The sequence below is a fragment of the Colossoma macropomum genome, unplaced genomic scaffold (genome assembly GCF_904425465.1).
Source record: "Colossoma macropomum unplaced genomic scaffold, Colossoma_macropomum, whole genome shotgun sequence".
Lineage (NCBI taxonomy): Eukaryota > Metazoa > Chordata > Actinopteri > Characiformes > Serrasalmidae > Colossoma > Colossoma macropomum.
In genome coordinates, this window is record NW_023494793.1 from 17270671 (window position 1) to 17298629 (window position 27959).

Genomic DNA, 27959 nt, shown 5'->3' on the forward strand with positions numbered 1-27959 from the left:
TGCTATGTTTATGCTAATGATTAGGTTAGCATAGGTTTTATAGGCATTTGATATTTTAACCATAATGATGTGATGTGCTGCAGTTTGTCCTATATCACTACTCAAGAATACATTAGGTTGTGGTCAGTGTCTGATCAGCTTCTGATTAGACAGGCACAAATGCACAAATCCAGTGGGATCCCCTGAAATGGCTGATCCTTCTTGTTTGAGCCAACTGTCCATTAGTTAGTGTTCTTTGACATTGTTCATGTAGTACTATTCTCAGCACAGAAGTAAATGTAGCTTCATTACATCACAAATTTGAGTTGTAATTACTTTCAAGGTTTAAATGTATTGACTTAATTATACTGTGTGACCGAAAAAAAATTTCAATTTGCATCAACTGAAAATATGTGTTGTACTTGTAATTTGTAATGACTTGTAAAGTATTATGCAATTCAAATATATATATATATATATATATATATATATATATTTTCTTTCTGCACTTATATATTTTCTTTCTGCACTTACTGCACATTTTCTCAGGTACCTAAAATTTTGCACAGTACTATATATATATATATATATATATATATATATATATGTATATATATATATATATATAAATATATATATATAGTACTGTGCAAAATTTTAGGTACCTGAGAAAATGTGCAGTAAGTGCAGAAAGAAACTATAATTAATACACAGTTGTGATTTTATGTATGTCAAAATGTTCATTTAACCATTTGCAGACCTCCTCTCATGGAAGCCCAGTATTATTTGTCCTTGTCATTCAATACCTGGTTTGACTAATCAATACTTCATTGTGTTAAATAAGGTGTGCTAGTGTAATGACCATGCAGAATCCATGTAATGAAGGTGGTACCCAGGTGGTATATGAAAACATACTTTGCTCTTCAAACTAGCTCACAAGATATCAACTACTTTTTTGAAAAGAGATTTTTGTTACTTTTTACTCTATTTTTGTTTGTTTGTATTTATTTTAATGATATAGGGTGATTTTAAAATTATAAAGAACATAATTTCCAATGACTCTAAGTATACAGAAAAAAAAATATTCATGATTCAAAATGAATAAAATATATTACATCAACAAAACCTCTTTACATTACTTGTTTTAACAAGAATTGTCTTCATGCAATCCATTTCATTGATTTGAAACCAAGTGAAACAGGACAATCATGTTAATTCAAAGCAATGTTTTTTTCAATGAAGATTCACTTTTAAGTTATAAACTAAACTTTGATTAAGTAGAATATGAATTTAAGGTGATCTGTTAACTCTGCCTCTGCCTCTCACTTTCTCCGTCTCTCTCTCTATTCTGTACTGTCAGCGCTGTTTAAAAGAAATTTGTTCCTAATAGAGCCGACTGTATGAACTCTCAAACACCTTTTATTCTGCAGACGTATGTGTCTGCGAGTGTGTGTGTGTTTCTAATCAATTTCCTTCATCTAAACAAGATTAAGCTAATCTTAGCCTGGGGGGCAGATACACTTAACCAGATTACCTTGATTTTCGAGCTGCGTCATATTGTACGGGCCTTTGGGAGGTCGAGCGGATGCAAGCTTGTGGGGGCGGGGCTTTTGGCCGGCTTTTGACACAGAACTTCCACTGGCTGTAAATGTGTGAACGTAGCTGGCCCGGCGGTCACGCTGAGCTGTGGTTTACCGTAGGCAGAGAACGCTCTGTGCTGAAGCCAGATGTGCTCTTTGTCGTTCTAAAAAGCGGACCGGATCATTGGTTGCGGTGGCACTGGTTGGAATCTCGAAGCACAGAGGCGTCCTTTAAAGAGTGACTGCTTTAGACTGCTTCACTAAGAGCGTGAGCTGGTGATCCAGTGTGTACCTGTAGGTGCCGCATAGGCACTCAACACTAACATAGAGCAAAATATACTGCTCATTAGAAGCTGGAGGACACCTTCCCTTTTTTCAACATCCTTTTAATTTTAGCTTTTTAGGGTGAGATAAAGCTTAAACTCGCTGTCAGTGTTGGGACAAAACCTCATATTTTCAAAACGGTAACTTGACAGGAGATATATTAAAATCACCTTCTTGTTTCAAGACTCTAAATATACTAAATATACCACATCAGGTAAGGAGACAGTTTTGTTTAACTAGCTGATCTAGAATAAAGTGTTTGGCAGATAGCTAACAGGCTACTCTAATAATATTCAGTTGTTAAGAATTATGCTTTAGATCTGAGTAATAATTAAGCACTGACTATAAAATTGCAATAAAGAGAAATATACAGAGCACGTGCGTTTACAATATTTTTATTCAAATTACCATCAAATTTAGTGTATGATTTCAGCAATCTTCTCAGCCCTGGCTAAATGGCTCCCCCTAACGCTGAGCCTGCAGGACTAATAACAGACTGTTTCAGTGTAAACTCTCTTTGCCTGTGAGAGCTGTTTAGCATAGTCTTATGCTAATTTTCACTCAGAAAGGAAGAAAAAAGTCTAGATAATGATTAGTGTCAACGATGCTGTTTCTTCATTTTTACTGCTGAATCCATCAAGGCAAACAATCAAAATTAGTGGCAGGTTTTAGTTGCAGATTAAGGCTTTAATCACAGATTTGTTCATCAATGTCTAAAATTAAGTGTTGTCACACAGCTTGATTTAAAATAAAACCTAGATTAACAAATCCTTTATTATCACTGTTCTCTTTTTAATGCAATCCCTTTTGGTGCAACACACCCCTAACCCCTTAACCACGTTGACATCACAACAATGTTAGGTGATGTTTTCTGTCATTCTGGTTTTTCATACCATTTTCTGGGAGCCTGTGTAGCTCAGTGTATGTTACAGTGACCGAATCCTAATAATATAATAGTTTGCCAAGTCAGGTTGATTGAAAAAAAGTGAAAGTTTTCTGTGGCCTGTTTATAAAACCTAAGACATGTCACATCATCAGTATTATGTTACTGTGATAAGGAGCATTCTACTGAATTAGTTCAAACTGTGGACAAACAGTACACAACTATTTAAAAAACAATTAAGTATTCCGACCACAGATATTTACAAGGATTATGTTATGATCTATTTAAACCCAAGGCATCAGCTGAAATAGTAATGAGCTAAATATATACAAAAATCATTATTTTTAGGGTACTTTCTATTGGGAAGTGTCTGTCCCAAACCATAACCCCTAAATTTCAACTTGTGAAAATGATATTTACGTTATGTTGTTTTATTTTGTTTGTTTGTTTTGAAAGATCATTTTGATTTCTTTTAAAGTGAAGTTGAAATTTTTACATTTAGATATAGGTTTTGGTTGGGCCATGATTGTCTTAGTAGTGACAAAATTGACTTCAATTTTATGTGAAATCAATATTTTAATATAGGAAACATGTAAGACATAAGGTCACTTAAAGCAAAAGGATTTTAGTCTGAAGTCCAAGTCAGTTCAAATTCCAAAATGTGTTTTCAACTTTGACTTTCAACCAATTTGGCAGAATAATCCTTAAACATTAAGCTGCAAATTTATTTCTTATAACATGCTACATCATTTCACCATAAAAAACAGCTCTTATGACAAGCGATTATTAATGTTCACGCAGATTTAAATCAGTTGTCATAATGCGCTTATGTAGGTGTCATGTGACCTTACGAACACTGTCCCACAGTAAAGTGTTGCTCATCTTACTTTGATAGTAGTTAGCAAATAATTTATAGCAGCTACTGAATATCAAATCTTAAGATTAATATCTGAATGCTAAGACTGCAGTTTAAAGATTAATAACCAACTTTTTTTTTTAAATACAGGCCGTCACTTTTAAGTTAAGTAATAGCTGCAAAGGCTTGGCAGTGATAAAACAGCCATCTGTTAATACTTTGGATATATTTGGCAACACTCAGTTTCATGTTCTGTCAGCTTCTACTACTCAAGAGAAGCTTTTGCATAAATAATGATTTGACAGTTTTCTTTCCTAAGCTTTGGTTAAAAGCTCATATTGAAAATCCTTCGCACCAAACACCTAAAAGGTTTAAGTGCTGACGAGTGCTGATATCATAACAAGGTGTTACAAAGCATTAGGAATGGAAAACATGCTCATTTATATTAAAATATTTTAAACAGCTGTAGTTTGGGGTATGGAATCATGTGTTGAATTAATAATTGTTATGCAATAATAACTTATACAGTGTGGATTTAAAATGCTATAAACTAGAGAACAAAACACAAACAGATTCATAATTGAAAATATTTTGGGAAAAATGACAAGTTATGAAATGGTAAAAAGTTGTCAAATGTTATTAAATAATAAACTATAATAATCAAGAAATGAATAGCTACTTGACCTGCAAGATGTGGTTGACACTTTTTGAATATGAGGCGCTCTGGATATCAATTTAATTACATATTTATTCTAGAAGTGAAAGCTTTCTCAATTATTTTAGAATCATCTACAGCACTGTTCATCACTGAATTTTTTTTCATTTTTACAGTGTCCTACAAATTGTTTGAAACCTAGATAATGTTAATATCATATTAGAATCGTTTTATCCAGGTATCTGCAACAAAACTGTTTTTTATATGATTGAAAACTTTTGAATGGCTGAGTAGGTGTCCCCAAACCTTTGATGGCCAGCATATACAGACCATTCAACTGAATTAATTCAAACTGCAGTCTTACAGTAAACTCATGTTCAGACCTTAGATATTTACAATTACTTTTTAAAAAGGTATTAACTGAGATAGTAATAAGCTAAATATGTGCAAAATCATCATTTATAGCAGTGGTCACCAACCCCGGAGACCTATCTTCCTGCAGAATTCAGCTCCAACCCAAATCTCACACTCCTGATCCTACTGATTATGTGGGCTGATGATCTGGATGAGGTATGTTCAATCAGGCTTATAAGCAGACTTGAGGAAGGTAGATGTCCAGGACCAGAGGTGGTGACCACTGATTTATATGGTATTTTCTACTGGGAGGTGGCTGTCTCAAACCCTACCCCTAAATTTCAACTTGTAAAACATTATTTACTTAAAAAAAAGAAAAAATGAAAAAAATCTTTATTATTTTGAACATTTGTTTTATTTCTTCTAAAGTGAACTTGAAAGATGTAGATTTATCATGGGTTTAACTTGGAAATAAAAAAAAACCTGCTTTTTTAAAAAAATAAAAAATGCTATCCCACATGTCACTACCGAAACACAAAGAATCTTAGTCCACAGATGGGGCCTTATTTTGGCCACACCCCTGCATCCCTGTCCATCATGGTTGCATAGTGAGAAGTTACATACCATTGTTCTGAAGTAAACGTGTGAAAGTCTGAAAATCAGTGTATAACATTTAGAATTGTCACTACCAAAACAAATAATTTCTGCAATTAAGTAAACTTATTAGTGTTTAATTAATAATGTTATGATTTTATGTGTATACAGCTGTTCAAAGCTGTATCTGCTAGCCATGTACTGGCTAATGTTTCTGAGTTCTGCTCAAAATTAGCTGAAATGGTCACTACCGAAACAGTCACCACTGAAACATTTGGTAAAGTTTGGGTAGCGTATTGATTTAATTGGTAGTGACAAAATAGAATGTTCAATCATTTGTTTTATTAAAATAAATAAGACTTTAATGAATATTTTCGTCCAAGTCAGTGAAAGGTTTGAAATGTGTTTTCAACTCTGATTTTGAAACAATTCAGTAGAAATATCTGGTTAACTTAGAATATCCAGGACGTTTTCTGAGTGAACTGCTTAAAGAATTGCTTAATACTATGAAAATATATTAATGAAAATCACAGTAATTTTCTGTCCTTATTTAAAGGAATCAACTTCATTCTTTCCTTTCTTCCTTCTCTCCTTACTTCAGCGCTGCCTCACACTCGTATATTAAACTACTATAGCAGTTTCTTTCCAAATCATTTTTTTAATAAAAACATGTGTCTTTTAATCATACTGTAAAGCTATCCTCTGCATTTCTGTGTTTTGCTTTTTCTCTGCGCAGTCGAAGCAATAAAAGTGAATTATGGGCTGAATTGGGACAAAAGTGGCCCGTTCGCTTTGAGCCTCTGCGCTGAAAAAACAACCTCGGCGTTCAATTTCTTGGCATCTCGGCCCTCGACAAGTCCAGCGATCAAGATGTCAGGGCGAGTTAATAAAAGCTTGTTATGTTTATTATATGGTATCAGAGGAGGTGTTGTGTTTTAAAGTGGAAGCCCGTGTGTGCAGACAGGGAAAAAAAGGTAGTTGATGTTTGGGCATATGGGTGTATAATATTTCCACAGAAGAGGTCAGAAATCACAGCAGCAATACACACAGACAAACTGTGGCTGATACCATTTGAAACAGTTAAGGCTGATGCCGCTAAATGGAGGTCTATAGAGGACAAAAAAACACAAATGTGCACATAAACACATACACACAAGAAAGCTGCGGGTTTGGGGGGGTACATACACACACACCCACACACCCACACACACACACACCCACACACACAGCTAAGAGACTGGCGTATTTGAAATTCATAATAGACATTGTCATAGTCTACAAGATGGCGTCTTCTTCTTTTTATGCTTGTTTAGAATTTCCACCTACTTGTTGCAGTCATCACAGCCAATGTTCCCCGTGGTTTCCTTAATGGTTCTCTCTGAGATGAACGCTGGGTATTCAGTATCGCATGGAACCAACATAGTCCGACCGTCTCTCTGGGCTAGAATGACAGACAGATAAATAGTTAAATAGATAGGTAGAGAGGGAAAGAGAAAGGGAAAGAGAGAGAGAGAGAGAGGAAGAGAGAGAGAGAGACAGACAGAGAGAGAGAGAGAAATTATGTGACCTCAAACTATTTTTTCTGGAAGTGGGAATATCAGTGTCTCAGGCAATCCATCATGCAGAAGCAGTTATAAGTATATGACAACTGAACTGATTTCATCGCCAAAGGCTTTCACAAGCATGTTTGTTTAGTTCTGACACCACCTAGTGCTCACACGGGTAACTGCAACCAGCTGAGCTCACACTCTGCCTTGATATTCCCCTTTGCAAGTGTGTGTGTGTGTATGTGTGTGTATGTGTGTATGTGCTCAAAATAGTTTGATTCTCCAAAACATCTTGTATGTATATCATGTAATTGTACATAAATGACATATAAGCTAGCCTACACACTGAAAAAGCAAGTGCGTAACAAAAAACTATTTTATATGTTCATGTAATTTAGTTACATGAGTTATTTATGTACATTTATAATTGTAAACAGACAACTATAAATATTACTAGCTATATATTAATAGTTATATTAAAGTAATAACAACAATAAAAATAATGAATTTTATATTATTTTTAGATGTATAATTTTACATAAAATTAATTTGTATGCATTTCTATATAGTAATGAAACCATCATCACTATACTATATTATAATACTAAACCATAATGTTATATTCATATTATAAACATTTACTCACAGAATTACACTATTCTACTATTACATATATATATATATATATATATATATATATATATATATATATATATATATATACACACATACAAATGTATGCACATATATATAAAATTATGAATGTAACATTTTAAGAAGAAGAAAAACAACAACAATAATAATAATAATAATAATAATAATAATAATAATAATAACACCACAATATGTACATGGTACTATTGTTATTACTTTTTTTTTCCCACAGTAGTCTTCAGGGTGACAACCTATTCAGCAGCTGTGAACCTCTTTAAAACAGGCCTTTTCAGAGCTTCTTTCACTTTATTAGTAAGGACACAGGGCAAATACTTTCTGTAAGCGGATTGTAAGAGAGGAAGGAGGCTTAATTTCAGATCTTTAAAAGTCAGCGTTGTCTCACTGTACCGTCGCCACGTTCCATTTGAATTGCGGCACAGATTTGTTCAGCTTGGTGAGCACGGCAGATTTGTCTGGCTGTTGGTTTTATTGGTCCGGATCATATTCCTGTATTGAACTCTGGTCCACAGGTAAACCAGCACAGTAGCAGTTGCCTGCTTCACAGTATGTGAATGAGCACAGTGAAAAAGCCTCTGAACTGGGCTTTCATGTGTGATAATGAACGTGGCTCTGAAACCTGCGTATCAACTGCCCTCTATAATCTTCTCAATTTGTGATGTGGATTTTATTATCAGATGTAGTCTACATGTCGCTGTTGTCACATCTTACGTGTGTGGAGTTATGACTCCTTGATCATGGTTAAGAAAATGTGTATAACTGCAGCCTGTGATGTGTTTGTGTTGGAGCAGAAACTACATGGGATTTACATAATTTATAATAGAGATATGTTGTAGGAAAGTAACATATTGGCTAAGTTCTTTAGATTTATTGATAGTTTAATGCCCCCCTTGTATACTATTTTTTAAGGCAGTGAAACTAGTTGAAGGGAAGAAAGTGACGAACATGCTGTGAAATAAGTTATGGCTTAAAGTGCTTCACCTTGGCAGAAACATGTCTGCATTATTAAGAAGCGGATATTGCTTCTTAAAACACACTTTTCACAGATCATAAAGTGTCTCGCTCTGTAGCCACTAGAGCCACACACACATGCATGTGTGCAGGTCAGCTGAGGTGAGGGATTCGGCATTGCTGCCCTTTTGAATTTCCTGTAAGTGTATTTCCGAAATCATGACGAGCTGAAAACAGGCCAGCTGATTGTGTGTGCACACGCTTTTTGGACTGACACTGGAACAATGTGTATAATGACAAAAGAGTGATTGCTACAGTCTGTCCTTTCTTATTATGACTTCACAGAAAAATATCAATATCTCTAAAACTGAAGACGTTACTTGGCCTTTACATTTTACTGTGAGTTATTGCTTTAGTTTTGCTATACTATTCATAGGTAATTACCAGGGCTGTCAAAGCTACTGCGTTAATAATGTGCTAAGGTGATAAATTATCAAGCCACAGTTTTTTCATATTGCTAAAAGTAATTTTTGTAGTTGAAAACATACAGCTGAGCTGAATCACAATAGAATCCCTCAGTGTAGCCCTCTAGTTCAAATACAGCTTTTAAATGGCTTTTAAAATGATACCTTCAGAAGACTAGGCTGGAGAGGCTAATCAACGAGTAGCAAACTAACAAAAGCTACAGTTCCTCTCGAAAGCCTCCATTGTTAAAAGAGCTGTATGAACGAGAGAGAGAGACCTATAGTTACAGAGGAGTTGAACTGTTGACAGATCATCCAGTGGGAAGACTTGTGTTACCTGCTGTGAATAAATATATTTTCATGAAGCTTATTTAAATGTTTTTAAAGGGAAAAAAATCTTTTCACAAGCTTTTAGTTCATTATCAGTGCGCCAGTGTTTGAATTGTGTTTCAGTGTTTGAGGCTCCAGTTGTGGTTAAAAAGATCTGGCTGGGGGCATCTCGTAAAGTATGTCATTTTCTATCCATCTGTCCAAAATAAATTTAATCCTCATCGTCAACAGTTCTCTGCAAATTTGGGACTTGCAATGCTTTTTTACTACAAAAGTTGTCATGGGCTTCTTGAAAAAGAGTATGCATCCAACTTCAGTGCATCAAATCATCATAGGTAAGACATAAATGGACCATAAACAATTTAATGCCTGCCATGGCAGTATGCTTTAGCCTAGGATGATTAGGTTTAGGTTTTTAAGTTTACTGTGTCTTCGCACATCTCAGCTGACTAAATCAACTTAGTTAACTATGTCGTCTTCAATGGGCAAACTCGCTTGTCGTGAACGGGTGTATGCTTTACAGTGAAGGGTGTTACAGTGTTGGCTAAATTTATGTAAATTGAGATTTCTGGCAGATTGCTAGTGTTTTTTATCACCATAGGCTGGAAGCATTGTAATAGGTTGGTGATAACTGTACAGCTGAAAATAGCATAATGTAATGAATTGCAAGACATATGGAAATCATATCTTTCAAGTTGGCCTATCCACTTCTTCACATGCCTGCTCAGTAATTGATTTCTTCCTACACCACTGCAATAAAGTATACAAAACAATCCAATTAATTGCACCAGCCCTAGTAATTACACACCTACGTATTTCATTTAATGATGTAATGAATAGATTCAATTCACATTTTGCATTGATAGATTTCAGTCTGACTTTTTTCCAGTTGTTTCAATGTCAAAATATGAGGAAAAATTTGGCAAAAACATAAAGGATGTTTTTCTTTCTGCAAAACAACACTGCAAGCCCCAAAAACATAAACTTTAAATCAATAATAAAATATATCATCTTCTACACAAAAGGCTTGAGCCAGCAATCAACATATGTTGTACTGACTGAATGTCTACAATCTACTCTTCTAAAGAACTTGTTTTAGTGAGCTATGATTGTGAAACACTTTCAACATGCCTTTGTTATCTCTGGCGATTACTGCAACTTCTTATCTAGCATTTTTCTCAATATCAGGAATTCGCATTTCCAAACTCCAAATTATAAATGCTTGTCCTGGAGCAGAGGTGTCAAACTCAACCACTAAAAGGGCCATATTAAAAATCTCAACAAATCCTTGGGCCAGAAAACATCTATGTTTTTATCTCATTTTGCTATAACATGAACTGTCCATTGTTTACTCAAAATATGGCAAAACATCAACAGCAATACACAGGCACTTGTAGAAGAAATATTAAATAAACATAAAAAAATTAAATATTTTAAAAAGTGGGTTTAAACTGACCTATTTGCTTGAAATAGACACCTGGAATCTTTTCTTTGCTGCATGTTCATTCACTCTTCGGATCAATTTCTGAGCTGCTGAGCTAAGTGTTTATTTTGGTTGAAAAGCAGCTGAAATGCAGCTAGTGTGTTTGGTGATATGACTAGTGTGGTGTAACTTCTGTCCCATAGTTTGTTGTTGGATGAGGGGGTGGAAGTGCGCATTATGTTACAGTGCTGGGGACTGTAGTGCAGGGCATTGTGAAACAGCTAATATTAATAGAAAATTTAAATAATTTCATGGGCCAGATAGGATTGTGTCACGGGCTTCATCTGGTCTGCACGCCTTGTGTTTGACATATGGGTCCTAGATGCATATGTAGGGCTTGACACAGATTTAGGGAAAAAAGTATTTCACACACAGTTTTGTGAGGTCAGTTTGATTTAACACATCTACATATATAAATCACACCTCAAAATACAATGAAACATACCCTTCACTGTGAAATCAGAGTGCCACCAGCTGTACAGGTTAAATTCCACCAGAAATCTGTGGACATAAAAGAAAGTCAGAAGCAACAACAACTGAGGAAAAAAGGAAAAAGATTGATAACATGTATGTTTGAGATTTATCAGTTTATCAGTAAAGAAATTAGCTAATTATACAGACTCCTTAAAAAGAAATAAACCTTTTTGGGAGGACTAAAAGATTTGAAGCTGTCCACTAGAAAGAGGAAATTTCAAGACTTATTTTAAGAATTTAATCAGACCCAAGTCTTGCTTTATACTCTTAACAAAACATTCTAAAACATTACATTCCTAAAATAATTAAGGTTGTCTTGAAATTTCTTTGCTCATAGTGGAGAGTTTCAAACCTTTTCAAGCAAGTTGATTAGCTGATTACACATACAAATTTGCTCTGTTAATCTTTAAATAACAAAGTCAGATGTCTTGTTTATTATCAAGATTTTCTGGCTTGAGTAGCTGAACTGTTGTGTGTCTATCATTTTGTAATACACTGTGGTGAAGTAAAGCAAATTATTATCATATGTGTGTTTTTTATTTCATGCCTCATTTTGAGAACTATTTTCTAGAATGTGTCTCATTTTGAGCATTGCAGTGTTGTTAAGTCTGTTTTAAAGACATTTTTGTTTATTTAAAAGCAAAGTTTCTCTAGTGTTGAGCTGGTGCCTTGTTCGAATATTCTTATTTCAAGAAATGTCATATTAATTGAGCTTAAAACAAAACTCATCCTTGTTTTCGCTATGTTTAGATTATTATTAAGACATCAAAACAAATTAGTGTTACTTCATCTCTAGCCACAATGCCTTAAATGAAATATTTACTGATTTTAAAATTAGAAGACCATTTACAGCATCTTTCTTATTTTGAGAAGTATTATTAAGCCAAATTTTATCACCATATTAGCAGGCAATTTTGCTTAATTATGAAACTTTTTTTTATTTCTTTGTTAACACTGAGTTTGCAGTGTAACAAAGAGAAGGCAAACTATGTATCCCTTTCAAATTCAAAAAGGAACAACAATTAAAATACTCTTATGTTTTGGTGCTGTGGTTAACACCATTGAGGAAAACAACAACCAAAATCAGCACTATGACGTCAGCCTACCCATGAGTAAGTGAGGTTGTAAGCTAAGCTATGGCGCCAGGTTCACAGAGGCAATCAGGGATTCCCCTAGTTATTTATTCCCCTGAGCTTGCGCCAATTCAAAAGGTTTTGGTAGATGACACTGCCAAAGCACAGTGCATAAATCACCAGACTTTTGAGGTTTCAAGGCTTTAAAATGGAATCACTTCCTTACATGACGAGCTCGGTCAGCAGCCACTTGACAGCTGCGAAGAAGGCGAAGTAGGGCTGTGGGGAAGAGGAAAGCCATTAATCAGAAAACAAGCACGCGGCGGTAAACAACAACAAGAGCAGCACGGGGTACATGCAGCTGCACAGGCACGTAGAGAAGCACTAAACACTGAGGGGCGATTAGGAGTGAAGTGCGGGTGCCACACGCTGATGTGCGTGTGCACACACAGCGCGGTGGAGGTTTTCGTCACTCCACAGATGTGGCTTCCTCTCATCGCTGTGAGGATAGACCACCCGAGAGATGGAGAGATTGGGAATAGAGGAGAGAGAGAAAGATAAAAAACAGAGAGGGGGAGGCAAAAATATAGGTGCAGAGAGGAAGAAATGATACGTATGTACGCAGACATCATAACAACAGCATTCTGCATGCATAATTGATGATACTCCTAGCGATACTCCTTTTATGCTCACGTCTAATAGACTACTTGAACTGTCACTGCTCTCTGCGTAGATCCTGCAGATGGCCTGATAGTCATACAGAGTCACCCTGACAGAAAGACAGAGAAAGAAAGAAGGAAAAGAAGAAAGAAAGGAAAAAAGAAAAAGCTATTAATATTAATAAGCTAATAATCTGCATGCAGTTTTCATTTAGTTATTATATCTTAATATATTATTCAGTAATTACTACGAAACTGATATGCCACTATGGTTATTAGATGTAGGATAAAAAAAACTTGAAAAAATCTTGCATAAAGGTGATCAGGAGCTCAATTTTAGGCATCTAATAAAGCATCTTCTCTTTTACTTTCTTGTCCATTGACCAAGTAAAATCAATTGCTTGAAATGTCTTTTGATACGTTCACGTGATTCGTTATTGCCACTTTAATTGGCTATTTCATGAAGTTGAGACACAATTTGAGTTGCAGGATGCTTTACATTATGCAATTTAGTTTCACATAGGTTTCATGCAACTGAAGTTGCAAGGAAGTTTCACTGTGTAAAGCCAGCCTTACTCTGCACATCAGAGAACAGGATTTAATTCTTGGCTCATGCAGGAATCAGAAATGCTGGAATAACAGTGTAAATCACTGGGTAAGACCTCTAATATTACATTAACTGGCATTGTAAACTGCTCTGAATAAGTAGTAAGGATACATGTTTTAAGTGTTGTTTGTTTACTTTACAAATAAAAGCATCTGCTAAATATCTAAAGCTTGGTTTATTTTTTTAAAATGATGATTTGTCTACTTAACAGTTCTGTTTGACTTAAATAATAAAATCACTGATGTGAGATGAACAAATTGTAAAATAAAACAAGATGTTTTCTGTTAATAGGAATAACTTGCAGTCAAAAGTAATAAATCACAGTATATTGCAATACTTAACAGATCACAAATATTGAAATATGTCAATACTACTGTATCATGGCTCAAGTATCATGAGACCTGTAGGGATCCCCACACATAGTAGTTAAAATAGGGGCTCACATACATGCTTTCACAGTTAATGCATTATTTATCTCTACTGTATCTTCCCCCATAATAACCAATGACAGGTGTCTTTGAATGCCCATGTCTCTCTAATCCAAATACACAAAACCATCTGCACACATCTGATCCTTGACAGTATTTGGGTCACAGCCAGCAATCGGTCAGTGAGCTTTAATACGGGAAACGGTCAACAGTCAGAAAGACAGAGGGATCCTGTGTATGAAGCCTGAGGAGAGGGCAGGTTTGAGCAGGGAAGTCTGATTCCATTCCCACAGTGTGAAGGTGCTGAAGGAAAAGGCATCCGTATAGGGATATTGTGTGTATTAGATGAGGTTTTGTGGACAGAGGATATCCTCTAATAATCTGGCTCCAGGCTAGAAAAGGGTGAGCGAGTTTAGTGGGTTTTGTGTGTGTGTGTGATAGGGCCTGACAGATTTTCTGACCGATATCAATACTGATAATAAGGTCTGAACATTTCCAATAACTGATTATATACACTATAAAGCCAAAACTATGTGGACACCTGACCACTGCACCCATATTACTTTGTCAGGCATCCCATTCCAAAGCTATGGGCATTATTATGCAGTCAATATATGCACATGAAGCTCCCAACACACAGTTCTTGTGCTCATGTTGCTTCCAGAGACAGTTAGTGAGAGAGAGGATAAGTGATTTTTTACATGCTTCAGCACTCAACAGCCCCACTCTGTGCGTTTCCATGGTCTACCACTCCATGGCTCAGCTGTTTCCTTTTTACAGTAATAGTACTTACAGCTGACCAGGGCAGCTCTAGCAGGGCAGAAATTTCATGAACTGACCTGTGGCAAAGGTCGCATCCTATGACAGTGCCACATTTAAAATCACTGAGCTTTTCAGTATAACCCATTCTACTGCCAATCTCTTTGAGATTGCATGGTCATATGCTTGATTTTATACTCCTGTTAGCAATGGGTGTGGCTGGAGCACCTGAAATCAATAATTAGAAGTGTGTCCAGACACGTTTGGCCATATATTGTATCAGTATAGTTTAATATAGTCAAAAATTAGACTCCAGTAGTGCTGATTGACGAAGCTTCCCAGAAATCTTGGTTGGTTTCTATCAGGGAGGCACAATGATATTGGAATTACTGGAAGCCGATTATTGTTTAAAAACAATCAACATCAGACATATTTTAGGCTTGACCAATATTTTAAACCCATATTTGATGTATTTATTGTCCTCTAGGAAGAGCAGAACATTTAGGTGATTTGTGTATACTGCAAGACGAATGGACCAATGAAAATTCTGGAATGTAAATTTTTTACATTTTTTAGAATAAAAGCATATTTTCTTCTATTTTAAGGTTTGTTTTGAAGATAAACATTTTCTTATAGTAAGTATATGCACTGAGTGTATTTCTGCATCTCATGTTCTATGTGTGAATGTATATGATCATATCTGGTGTGTGTGCATGTGTATGGGGTGGTTTGAGGGCTTTTTAGGGCTACAGAGCAGTGTACGTGTGAGCAGTGTCTGGGTTGGAGTTTGACACTGCTATATACACTGCCTGAGGACAGGTTCTGAACTGGCAGAAGCAGAACCGCAGAGGCAGAAGTGGGACACAGTGCAGATGATATCACACCTAATCCTTCAGAACTGATGAGATTAACAACTTCACTCAGGCACGCCCAGCTATACATTCACTTCTGGAAAACATTGTCTGTGCCTTTTTCTTTCCAACAGCACACTTCTAAGAAAAGGGTGAATTTAGTTATTATGTGTATTGCACCATAGGGCCTGAAGAATGACATTTTGTTCTGATGTTTACAAGTATGAATGACAATAATGACCATTTGACACTTACATGAAGTTCACTTGAAGTTAAGCCATCTACAAATTTACTGCATTCCTTTTTCACCTTCCATTTAGATATCTAATGATGTCTCTTTCTAACAAAATGCTTAAGATGAGGGACGTCTCTTCCTCTACATAAAAGTGTGGCCCTTTCTGTGTACAAGTCAGTGGAACGCTTTAAGGATTTACATGTTTACATCTATCTAGAGTATTCTAGGCAATTTCGACCAGGACCACATGTTTACTAGGACTACAAGCTTAGTCAGACCATGATAATAGATCCACGCTGTTAAATCCTAAAGTCTATTCACAAGTTTGATTTTTACAGATGAAAAAGGCCTGCTCGATTTTGTGTTGTATCAGAGCACACTTGTCATGCTTCAAGCCCAAACAAATGTCCATCAAGATGGTGGCAGAACAGCTTGTCTTGCTTGTAGCAGAGCACAAAAGTTTATCCTACAAGCCGCACGCTGACTAAAAATGTGGAAGTAAAAAAAATATATATGACCCCAACTGAAAGGCTGAGCACTGATGGTGAGTATGTTACGGCGATTGTATATAACTGTTTTTTATTTGTCACGCTCATAAAGAATGGCAAACTATTAGCTTCCCTTGCAATTAATGCTTGTGCATTTATTATTTTTGTAGTTGATGATGTTAAAAAACATTTATCCAAAAGAGAAGAAGGTCAATGTGATGAGTGAACATTTATAAAATGGCATGTACCAGTTGTTCATGTTGTTTAGTTGAAGTGCTCAAAAGAAAAATGATGAATTCATCATTGCTGCTACTCAAGGAATACATTTGTTGTCCTCTTACTTGTTCTTCATGCATTTGCAGAGTGTTTGGAAAAACACACTGAACATGGTGTTCAGGTCCCACTATGTTAAAAATTGCATCCACTTTTTAAATCTGAAAAAACTGTACTTGGTATGACTAGGACGCAAGTCAGACTAATATTAAAGCATTTCTGCGCATGTAAATGAGAAACAAGCCATGATGGGTTGTGTTATAAGGGGGTGTTTCAGTTAGTACAGTGTGAAGTGCTTTTTAACATGGCAACAAAGTAAAATATGATGTTCAAAAATAATTAAATGTGTTTTTTAATAATAATGAATACAGTCAATTCTTTAACCAAGCAATTTGGTTCATTAACAGTGGGCTATGGTTGTGTTTAAACAACCATAAAATTAAACTACAAAACAGCCCATTTTGAATTCAATGCTTTTGTAATGTCATGTAAAACACTACATTTACATACATCTGCCTATTCAGCCTACCACAGTTTAGCCCGGCCCATTCACACTGAAGTTATAAGGAGTGTTTCAGACTGGACTGCTATTTGAATAAAAGACAATACACAATACAGAACAGAGCTCATTTACATATACACAGGCATTCAGAACTAAACCTTAAAGGACAATAACAAAAACAGCCTGTTTAATTCTAAGCGATACAGAGAGGTTGGACAATGGTTGTGTAAAAATGAATTATGGCTCTACATATATAAAACCCCACAAATGTTATAAGTGGAGTTCAGAGGAAAGCATTAAAAAGAAGAAACAATTATTATATCGGCCCATTAATAACTGAACTGTGTAGTCATTTGTATATTGAGCATTGAGGCTCAGCTAATCTGTTCTATTAAAAGAAATTTTACTTTTTTCTGTTTATTATAATCTCCCTTTTTCTCTCGATCTTTTAGAGAGTGAGCACTCTCAGGCTGCAGGCATAAGTGTGTGTATTTGTACGTGTGTTTGCCGTGTTGAGTGACTGTGTTTGGTCAGTGTTTAGACTGAGGGCGAGGATGTAATCTGGCCACGTGAGTTCAGAGCCCTGCATGGAAAATCCTCATCCACTGCCCTCACCCTCCTTCTTCTCCTCCTCCTCCTCCTCACATTCCACAGTTAATCATGGCTAATAGCACCACTGCCCATCGCTCCCGGCTATTCCCGTCCCACTACACGCAGCAGAGGGCCCCATTCTCCAGATGTTTGACTGTGTGACTGTGTGTTTAACAAAGCAAATATGCACGTTGTGTGTGAGTGAGTGAGTGAGAGAGAGACAGTTGCATAATTTTAATTCCCTATTTTGTTCATTGGATTATGACTTTCCATTTCTATTACATTCATATAGTACTTCTAAGGGCTTTTCTACCAAAATTTCTCATTCATGGCAAATTCCCACTAGTTATGTCTTCACCATCACACGATGCTACCAAACTGTGAGGGTGAAGGCTCGGAGAAGGGTGAACAGTCTTTTTCAATTGTTGCCAATACAACGTAATCGGAGAGCTTAATGCTCTTAAAGGGGAATGTTAACTGCCAATTCTGTTGCGTCAGCTAACAGACACCCGTGTTGACTAGCTTGGCGATGAGTGATGGGGAGAGGGAGGGCCATCCTCCTAGCCATGAATCGTTATGGCATCACCAAGGATCACACTCGCAATCAAATAACAGTAGGGTGAACACTTTGATGGTTGCACCAGTTAGAGACCTTTAGTTTTTTACTTGTTAAAAAAAAGAGAACCCCAGTACTGAGCAAATGTTTTAGGCACGGAATTTAATGGAATTTAATGGAATTTAATTGTGTTGGCTGGAGGCATCCAAGAAATATCTGGGACCAAATTTATGTTCTTCAAACTAACTCACAAGACATTGACAACATGCTTTTTTGCTATATGTTTATTTACATCTATTCTAATTATACATAGTGTTTCTTACAGGCAAAAACACAAAACCCACCAAGATAAATGGGTTTAAACAATGTGCTTTTGCACAGTACTATATATCTATGGTAAAGATGCACGGCAGCCTGATCAAGTATGGAAGCCCATTCCTGTTAGGTAGGGAAAAAAAATAACCAATATTTTTTTCCGCCAGCTGTTTCTGGCAGCAGTATATCAAAATTTTGTCTTAATTTTTCAAAATAGTGACTTATTATGTTGAAACAATTATCTGTTTTATTTCTAAATTTTTCCCTAGTATTTTAAACCAATGACTTATTTTCTTAAGATTAGGCTTCATATCTAAAAACAATGACTAACTAACCAAAAATAATTACTTACTTTAAATACTTTAATTAAAATTTAATGTTATTATTTCAACATAAGAAGTGCCTTTAACATACTGCTACCAGAAACAGAGAAAGGTGAAAAACATTGGCAACTTATTTCTCCTCTCCCTGTTGAGCAAAGAGATTTCAGCGGAGTTGTGGAGGCTAACAATACTGAAAAGGGTTACAACATTATTCCATCAGTTTACCGTCAGACAGATAGTTTACAAAAGGAGGAATGAAGCAATGGTGCTACTCTCCTTTGGACTTTAATTGCTTGAAAACTTACATAAAACTAAAGTTGCTCCAGCAATTCACCTCAAACTTGTTTAATACTCAAGGGGATAAAGTCACTGTCATCTCTCTCTTGAATGTCCCTTATTTGCTGGTAACCAGTTAGCACACTGAGTTAGACAGCTATCTAATGTTAACAAGGCAGCTGTTTCAAAAGCTGCTTGGGACAGCATTTGTTCTGCTTTGTTAGCGTGCTGTGATCACAGTCTACATAGCTGGGTTATTAACTTTCTCTTTCCTTGACACCCCCTAATTTCACACTGCGCAGTTTCCTTTTGTTCACAAAGGATGAAAACTGCTACAGAAGAGCAGACGAAATGAGGCTGCAGATGATTTTACATAGCTAGAATGATAGAATATATGTAAAACACTAGATACTAATCTTGCTAACTAGTGGAACGATTCGATGTGCTCCATATGACTTAATTATTTTTTAATCTCTTTGTGTAAGCAACTTGTAACCTGCAACTAAATGTGTGACTGTTCCACTATGTAAAGCTGGCCTAAGGATCAGTAGGCATCTTAGCAGTTAATTACCTCTGTGTTTTATTTATAGGCTCAAAAACACAATGTTGTTCATAGGAAACCACTGGATTCCAAAAACAAACAAAGAGACGAAAAAGAAAAAAATACGCTGCCACACACCACCTGGATATTGAACAGAACAACCCAAAATTGGCAAATATTCACAGTGATATATTTTGAGAAAAATACACTGCATACTAGCACATGGTCGAGTAATGGTGTTGAGGAACTTTGCTGCCTTAGGGCCTCGAAGGCTTGCCATCATTGAGAGAGCAGTGAGTTCAAAAAAGGTTATCATGAAATGTGATAATGATCCTAAACACAGAAGGATTCAAGCCTTACAGTTTCAGAAATATTCCAACCCAGTCATCTGGCCATAATAATCAGGCCCTTGTCTAAGTTCCTCAGGTCTTCACACCTGCCCATTTCTTCTGCATACATGTTGGCTACGTGAACCGACTGTTCGCTTACCGTCTATGTTTTAGTGTATACACATATATTGGCAGCAAGTAAAAAAAATTTAAGGCTAACAAATTACTAGTTAGATATTTGTCTTTTTGGGCCTTGGCCTACCAATATCCCAATATGGGATATACAATATTAACACAAAGGAGATCATTTAGAACATTAAACTACTCCAATAAATGAACTTTGGCACTATATATCTTTGCTTCAGGAGTCACGACCATGTGTGTATGTGCATTTTGTATAGACATGCCAATGTCAATAAAAATCATAGCCTATTATATTCAGTTGATTAATCCAGCTCCAACTACCCATGAGAAATGCTTTTGTGTGCAAATTTACTGGTGCTTACAATCGCTTTTTCTTACCTCTTAAAAGAACCCATGGTCAGTAGTTTACTCATGACAGCTCCCTCTGCCTCTCCAAAGAATACACTCGTCTGAGAGAGAGGGGGCAGATGTTGAGACAGTATGAAATCAAAAGTGTAAAGAAAAAGAAAGAAAGGGGGAAGTCACAAAGAGAGTCTAAAACCAAAAGCAAAGACTAAAACAAAGAGCTACATAGGCTAGAAGAACAGGAGGCAGTCATAAGATCATAACGTCATAAACGAAAGTAGAAAGCTTACTGACACAGCCTGAGGATTGATGAGATCCTCAGTGACATGACAAAAAAATGTGTGTGTGTGTGTGTGTGCGTGTGTGTGTGAACAGGTGATTGCACATGATAAATGATTTCATAAAGGCTGTCATACAAACTCAAAGACACAAATAGAACAACAGCATGAATACCATGAGAGGTTGCTGTGGTAAATGATTATATAACTGATTCCTGCACTAAAAAAGAAACATGTAGAGAGCAGTGAATCACACAGCCTATGTAACACAGAGACCTCTCTATCTATATATATGTCCAGCTACCTATTCACAGGGTAGCCTTTTAATCCCATATGTATTCAAAACATCTCTTATCTGTAGGACTATGCTGTGGAGGGTAATAAATAGCTTAGCACAAAGCAAGTTTAATAATAGTGGTCAGTGTTCAATAACACAACAGCCTACATATTACATAGTTGGCTAGTGTTCACAACATAAAATACAATTATGGATAAATTTCTGAAAGGAGAAGAACAATGTCAATCTTGCATTTGTCCTACTTGTATCTACTTGTAAATGTACAGCACCATGCAAAAGTCAGAGACCATTATTTATATAATTTTCTGTAAAAATGGCCACTGTGTACATGAAAAACACACTTAACAGATTACACAGAAGCCTTAAAACTAAATATAATATACATTCTTCCAGTATTGGCTGGTGAGAACTCTGGGGTGGTCAGTCCATTGCTCTGAGAACAGCAGCAGCTTCTTTGTTTGATTTGCAAGTTTTCTTCTTTTTGGTCTATTTCCTTTTCTCAGTAACAGCTTAACAGCTACACATGCTTTTAGACCCATTGAGTTGAGTTGTCTTCTCACAGTGAAAGGACAGAAACACCTGTTGATTTTTTCAGATCTGAAGCAAGAGTGAAACTTGATTTTCTCCTCTCTTTCAAAGATGAAAGCTTTAGGTACCATGTATCTGATGGTGACAGTTTTGATGATCTATTAGGTTTTATAAGCTGGTAAGTAATCCCATTTTTCTATATTGTTTTCTATATCTTTTTTGGTAACTCCTAATCGCCTTAGAAATACTTAATGGAAAATGAATATCTTGGCAGTTTTGACTGGAAATTAAATAAATGAAGGATGGTCTCTGAACTCTGAACAGTACTGCATCTCTGCCGTATATTTACATTCATTTCTTTCTTTTTTTTAAAGCACAAGAATATATTCAACAATTCTTTGGAAAAAAATGCTTCTTGACCTTTAAATACACTCATTTCCTTTATACTACTTGATGCTATAAAAGTCTTACCAAAGAGGAGTCTTCGGCCACTAGGATAAAACCATTGTTGTCTATGAGGTAGCAGTTGATATCCTGCAAAGAAAAATAGGAGGAAAGTAGATTGCTCTAGTAGTGTAAAGTAAACAGAGTCATGTCAATGATGACTAAATGTGTGGTCTAAGTTGCTACAGTTAATGGCCATAAGTACGTGGACACCATAATATCGCATCAACATGTGCTTGCTGAACATCTCCAAAGCCATGGATATGAATATGGAGTTGGCCCCCTTTTCTGGTCTGGGAAGCCTTTCTCTAGATTTTGCATGGATTCGCTTCCCTTCAGGCACTGATGTTGAGCGCTAAGGCTTCGCTCACAGTCGCCATTCCAGTTCATCCCAGAGGTGTAAGATGGGGTTTAAGTTGGCGCTCTGTGCAGGCCAGTCACGTTCTTCCACACCAAACTCGACAAACCTCACTTTGTGCACAGGGGCACTGGAAAGGGCCCTGCTGGAACATGCTGGAACAGGAAAGGGCCTTCCCCAAAACTGTTGCCATAAAGTTAAAAAACACAATTCTCTGATATGTCATTGTATACAATGACATTTAGATTTTCCTTCATTGGACCTAAGTGGCCCTGCCCAAACCATAAAAAACAGACCTAGACCAGTATCCCTCCTCTACCAGGGATAATGGGTAGGTAGTGTTTTCTTGGAATTTGCAAAACCTAGATTCATTCATCAGACTGCCAAGTGATGAGGCACGATTCGTCACTCCAAAGAATGTGTTTCTACTGCTCTAGAGCCCAGTGGTAGTGTCCGGTCAACGCTTGGCATTGCACATCTTAGGCTTGTGTGCGGCCATGAAAGTTCCCAGATCTTGAGCTGACATTGCTTACAGATGCAGTCTAGATCTCGATCGTGAGTACTGCAACCAAGGACATGTGATTTTTAAATGCTTCAGTACAGGTTATTCCCACTCTGTGTGGGCCATCACTCCATGATAGGGCTGTTGTTGTTCCTATATATGTCCACTTCACAATAACAGCACTTACAGTTAAGGGAGGAATCACTTTCAGGGCAGAAATCTGACAAACTGACTGGTTTGCAAGATGGCAACCTATAACTCCTATTACTCATTCTACTGGTACTTAATTATAAGCCACTAATTATTGCTAATTTGAAGGGGTGTCCACATTCTTTTGGCAACATATAGTGTGTAAATACACTGTCATACCATCATCAAAACACTGATTTCAAAATGGACTTTTTTACAGCTTAATTTTTATATATAGACTTCTTAGTCTCAGGAGTACATGCTAAATTATGAAAGTTCACAAGAGTTTAGATAATACCTCAAATTTTGTTGTCTATGATATGGGCCCTGCAATTCTGAAATCTAAAATTACATGAAAATATGTGCCTTTAAGGAGTGTAATAAGAGTAGAAAAGTAGAGAGAGGAAAACTTTATTGCAAAGTTGCACTTTCTTTGAAAAATGTGTTTACTTCTGAAGACAGACTGATGTAACATATTGGTGAGTCAGCAGGAGGAATCATGCACACTCACATCATTGTCACAGCTGATGGAACACTTCCCATCTAATGCAGCACACTACAGCAAGAACCACAAAAACGTTATTTTAAAAAATGTTGCGCATTTGGTCATTGTGTGCATCTTAGCATTATTAAGAAAAACAAAACAGTTACATTGCAGTTTGATTTATCACATAAACAGAAATAACAGCATGGCACATTAGCAGCAGTCATGAGCGGTTTCAAGCTTGTCCCATTTCAAAATCATCATTTTATCACAGCATATTCTCAATTACGTACAATCTATCAGAAATAACCTGCTCTGTTGTGACTGGATTAAGCAAGTCTACTTTTAGCTTATGTAAACTAAGCTCTTGTTAATAGCTAGCTGGCTAATATGTACATTTTTTAGATGTTCAAGCTTTGCTTTCTTTGTGATCTTATGATCTTATGATTTTCATACCTTTTTCAAAAAATGTCAACACAAAAGAAATACCGCAGTTTTCATGCAACTAAATGCACGTGACACATATTAGTTACCATTGCCATTAACATTATGTTGTCTAGAACCCTGTGCAACCCTGAATTTTCTTTATTTGGAGAATTTTCTTATTTTCTGTGAATTTTTGTTGTGGATATCTCTTTTTTCCTTAAAGGCAGAAATTCATGGAAATGTATAGAATAATGTGACAATATGATGTTACAGGTAAATGTCTTGTGTCTTGTTCCACATTAATTTTTGAAAATTATTTATTTTTGTGTAAAGCTGTGCTGGACCTCAAGCAGGCAAGGGGGGCTAGAATCACTTTACACAAACACATTACAACCGTTTGGGCACGGATGAAATAACCGGCATAAAATCTTGTAGAATGAGCACATGTATGAGAAACACATGAGCAGAAGAAAATGAGAGTGCGAGAGGAAACTCTAACTCTTTGAGCCCCTGCCTCTCAAAAATCTGCATGGCCCTCAGGCTCTGAACTTGGTTTGGCCGATACAAGATTTCTGTGATAGACAATGTCTGTAAAAGAAAAGAATTTTTAGAATGAGAAAAAAAAGTCTAGATTTGATTTACTTAATCAACTCAAACACTGTGCAAAAGATCTGGCTTGTGAAAAAGTGAATCACACATATTGCTAAGACCACTCACAATTTTTCTGCATTACTACTAAATCCTCATTCTGGACTATTTGGTAAGAACATATCCGTTTTGACTACTGCCCAATGGCCACTGTATCTACTGAAATCCATTCAGTCCAAAGTTAATTACTGTAATTGATGAATTGGTGACAGAAATGAATATCAATGCTGTCTTCATGGTGAATGTAATTACAAATATCTTTTGAACCTAAGTCAATCAGTGCGCTGCAAAAGGAAAAATGAAAGCTGGCAACGAAGTGAGCTGTGGAATTTTGCAATATGAATGCAGATTGATTTGAGCTTGCTGAAGACTAAATTATTAGTTTAAAGAGTAACAACCACAAGTTAGCTGTCATCCATTATTGCAAAGCAATATATTTCAGTTTAAAATGAAAAGTGTATTTACTGTTTATTAATTTTTTCTTTCACTTTGGAACTTTGGAGCTCACAGTTCACGCCAGTTGAGGATGTTTACCTGTCTGCTTGCAGTCCAGAACTTTCTCTGAAAGAACTCCAGCTTCATCTGGATTCCCACAGCTGAAAAACACAGAAAAAAGATTACGTCGCAACACGTTGCTTTTACTTGAAAAGAAGTTAGGTTTGGTGTGAGATTTACATTGTTTAGCTACAATAGAGAACTCTGACAAAGACAATGATGAAAACAAAACTGCTAAATCAGAATAGGTCCTAGGAAATTAGTACAGTTATATGCTTTGAAAAAACACAAAGAGCAGATTGCTTTAAAAAATAAATCTTATCTTCTCTGATAGAATTTTTTTTTTGCCTGCAGTGTGGCGATAATTTTCAAAGTAATTGTTGTCCCTGGTGTTAAAAAGCATGTCATTTTTTCTGGTGTTAGTAATCCACTCACTCCAGATTAATTTGCATAAGTCGCTAACAGTGGCACACCTTAAAATGCATATTCATGAAGCCAGGCACGGTAAAAACAAGGCACAAAAAGGCTTCTGTGCACATACTGATAAATCAGCATTAGTACATTAGTGCCACTGCAAACGTTAAGTAGGTACATTTACAGTAATCCAAAACAGACACAATTTCCTGTGCATGTGTGTGCTGTAAAATAGGTCATGCCTATATTAATCATGTTTGCAAGTATGGACATCAGCAGTACACTGTTTCACTCCCCCTGCCACACACACACATTGCACATACACACAAGACATATAAAAAAAATGACAAAACATATCCGTGAATGTGCAAGTCTGGAGATTTTTGAAGAATGAAATATACAAAAGTTAATACAAGATTAAGTTAATTGAAACCAATATCATAAGCATAGATTTAGGTGGGGCAGAGGAGTCATCTGTCCCTCAATGTTTGGAATGGCCTGAACGGCCCCTCCCTAGTAATTCCTGCTCAACTTAGCTTACACTTAGCTTTTTAACAGTGTGTTGTTATTGCTTCTGGTAGTTAAATTTAAAAATATATATATTATTTTCAAAGCAACTATGGCTTAAATCTCTGAGTAATCATACTTCCAGCACATCGTCAAGTCATTTCTTACAGTAGACTTATGGGAAATGCAGTCTGTACAGTCAGTGACATCTTTTGTGTGCCTTTACTGAAGCAGCCTGAACTAGCTCCACTTTCTTAATTGTTTGAGAATGATAAGGTTGTTTGAAAGTGAGATAAACTCCGCAGGCTACCTGTAATAATGTAAGACACTGTCAGCTTGTTAGTTACTGCAAGCTGTAGCTCTCCCTTGGATTAAAGGCCTAATAGCTGTGATTGCTAGCTGTATAGTGTAGTAGGTCTAATAGATTTCTCCACTAACATATTACACACACACACACACACACACATCTTCTAAGCCTCTTCTCCCTCAGGATCGCGGGGGGTGCTGGAGCCTATCCCAGCTGTCATCGGGCGGAAGGCAGGATACACCCTGGACAGGTCGCCAGTCCATCGCAGGGCCTAACATATTACGTTTAGCCAATTAATTTGTTGACCCCTAGAGCAAGGCTTCTACATGTTCTAAATGTGTACTCGCAGTAAATGGTGTGCGTAAACGGAAGCAAAGAGAAATTCAGCCTGACATTAGAACTTTGTTTTTTTAGCGTGAAAGGCAAAGTGTTAGTGTTTAGTAGGGCTGTCAAGATCATGAAATTGTAGCTGATGATTAACTGTCATATAAATAACTGTGATTACCAATTTAATTGTCTTTTCTTGTTCACTGTTTGCAAATATTAAAATACAAGCCTGAAGTCAACAAAATGGCCAATTAGCCACCGGGCTTGCTGGCTACATTTACTCAGCTAACAATGTTTGCACTGTCAAATCAATACTGCATTGTGTGCCCACTGTTACACTTGCATCCTTGCACAATTGTCTACAGTTAAACAGAACAATATATTGAGTTAAGCAAGGCTTCACATTCTTCACAAGAGTGGAAATGTAAAGCACTCTCGTTCTGCCTGCATACATGCTGAAAACATTAGAATTACCTACACAACTAACAAAGGAACAAACATTACTCAGCACTGCTCTCTAAACACGTTAGAGCACCAAGTTAGAAGAACTCCATGATGTATCTCAATGAATGCATTTACTTGTATTTACAATGAATTCATTTACTTGCTTTCTTTTATTTACATTTATTTGCTTCAACCCAATGCACCCAATTCGCTTTGCTTGTCGCAGCATAATAGGATCAGGAGATCTAATGAGTGTGGAAAAAGATTTCAGACAGCTTAAATAATTGTATTCAAACAATTGCGATTAGGCGATTATGTAATAAGTGAAAAACTTTTTCAAACATTCCCATGTCACATGGAAGACCAACAGTGATTACACAGATTTAAACAAAACTTTTTACCTCCAAATTATAAAATACGAGCAGAGAGATCAACGATCTTAATCCTAATCTTTCTTAATCTTAATCTTTGGGGGACTAAAATGCATGAGATTTTTGATGTATTAGAAGTAGGTAATAATGTTATTGCATATGGATTAACAGTCACAGTGTAACATATATTAAACATTAATATTTATCAAAAAAAACGAATCATATGATGGGTCAGGTGTTATAAGCAGTGTTTAAATGAAATCTACATCCCTGATCAACATTAAGATTAATGTTAAGATATTTTAACGTCATATTTAACTGGCATAAACACAGCTGAACACAGGGAGTAATATCAAAGAGGCATCACTCTCCTGACCCTTCAAATATTGAAACCTTACTCCAGGACATACTCTTCAACATCCTGTTCATTCAGGGCATGTAAAAATACACTCCAGCTCACACATACTCCCGCTTCAGCTATCTCAGGCGATCACGTAT

The 27959-nt window shown here is 36.3% G+C and overlaps 1 protein-coding gene across 1 annotated transcript in view; it reads right to left on the reverse strand.

The window, feature by feature from the left end:
- Nucleotides 1–27959, reverse strand: part of cacna2d3a (calcium channel, voltage-dependent, alpha 2/delta subunit 3a) — a 289290-nt gene that overhangs the window by 14635 nt on the left and 246696 nt on the right. Inside the window, exons 28-35 of the mRNA XM_036578675.1 lie at nt 25131–25192; nt 23550–23594; nt 22017–22079; nt 20475–20545; nt 12913–12988; nt 12446–12498; nt 11118–11173; nt 6552–6666 (exon numbers count right to left, since the gene is read on the reverse strand). Of these exons, the coding sequence (XP_036434568.1) occupies nt 6552–6666; nt 11118–11173; nt 12446–12498; nt 12913–12988; nt 20475–20545; nt 22017–22079; nt 23550–23594; nt 25131–25192 (541 nt within the window). The remainder of the gene's footprint in view (nt 1–6551; nt 6667–11117; nt 11174–12445; nt 12499–12912; nt 12989–20474; nt 20546–22016; nt 22080–23549; nt 23595–25130; nt 25193–27959) is intronic.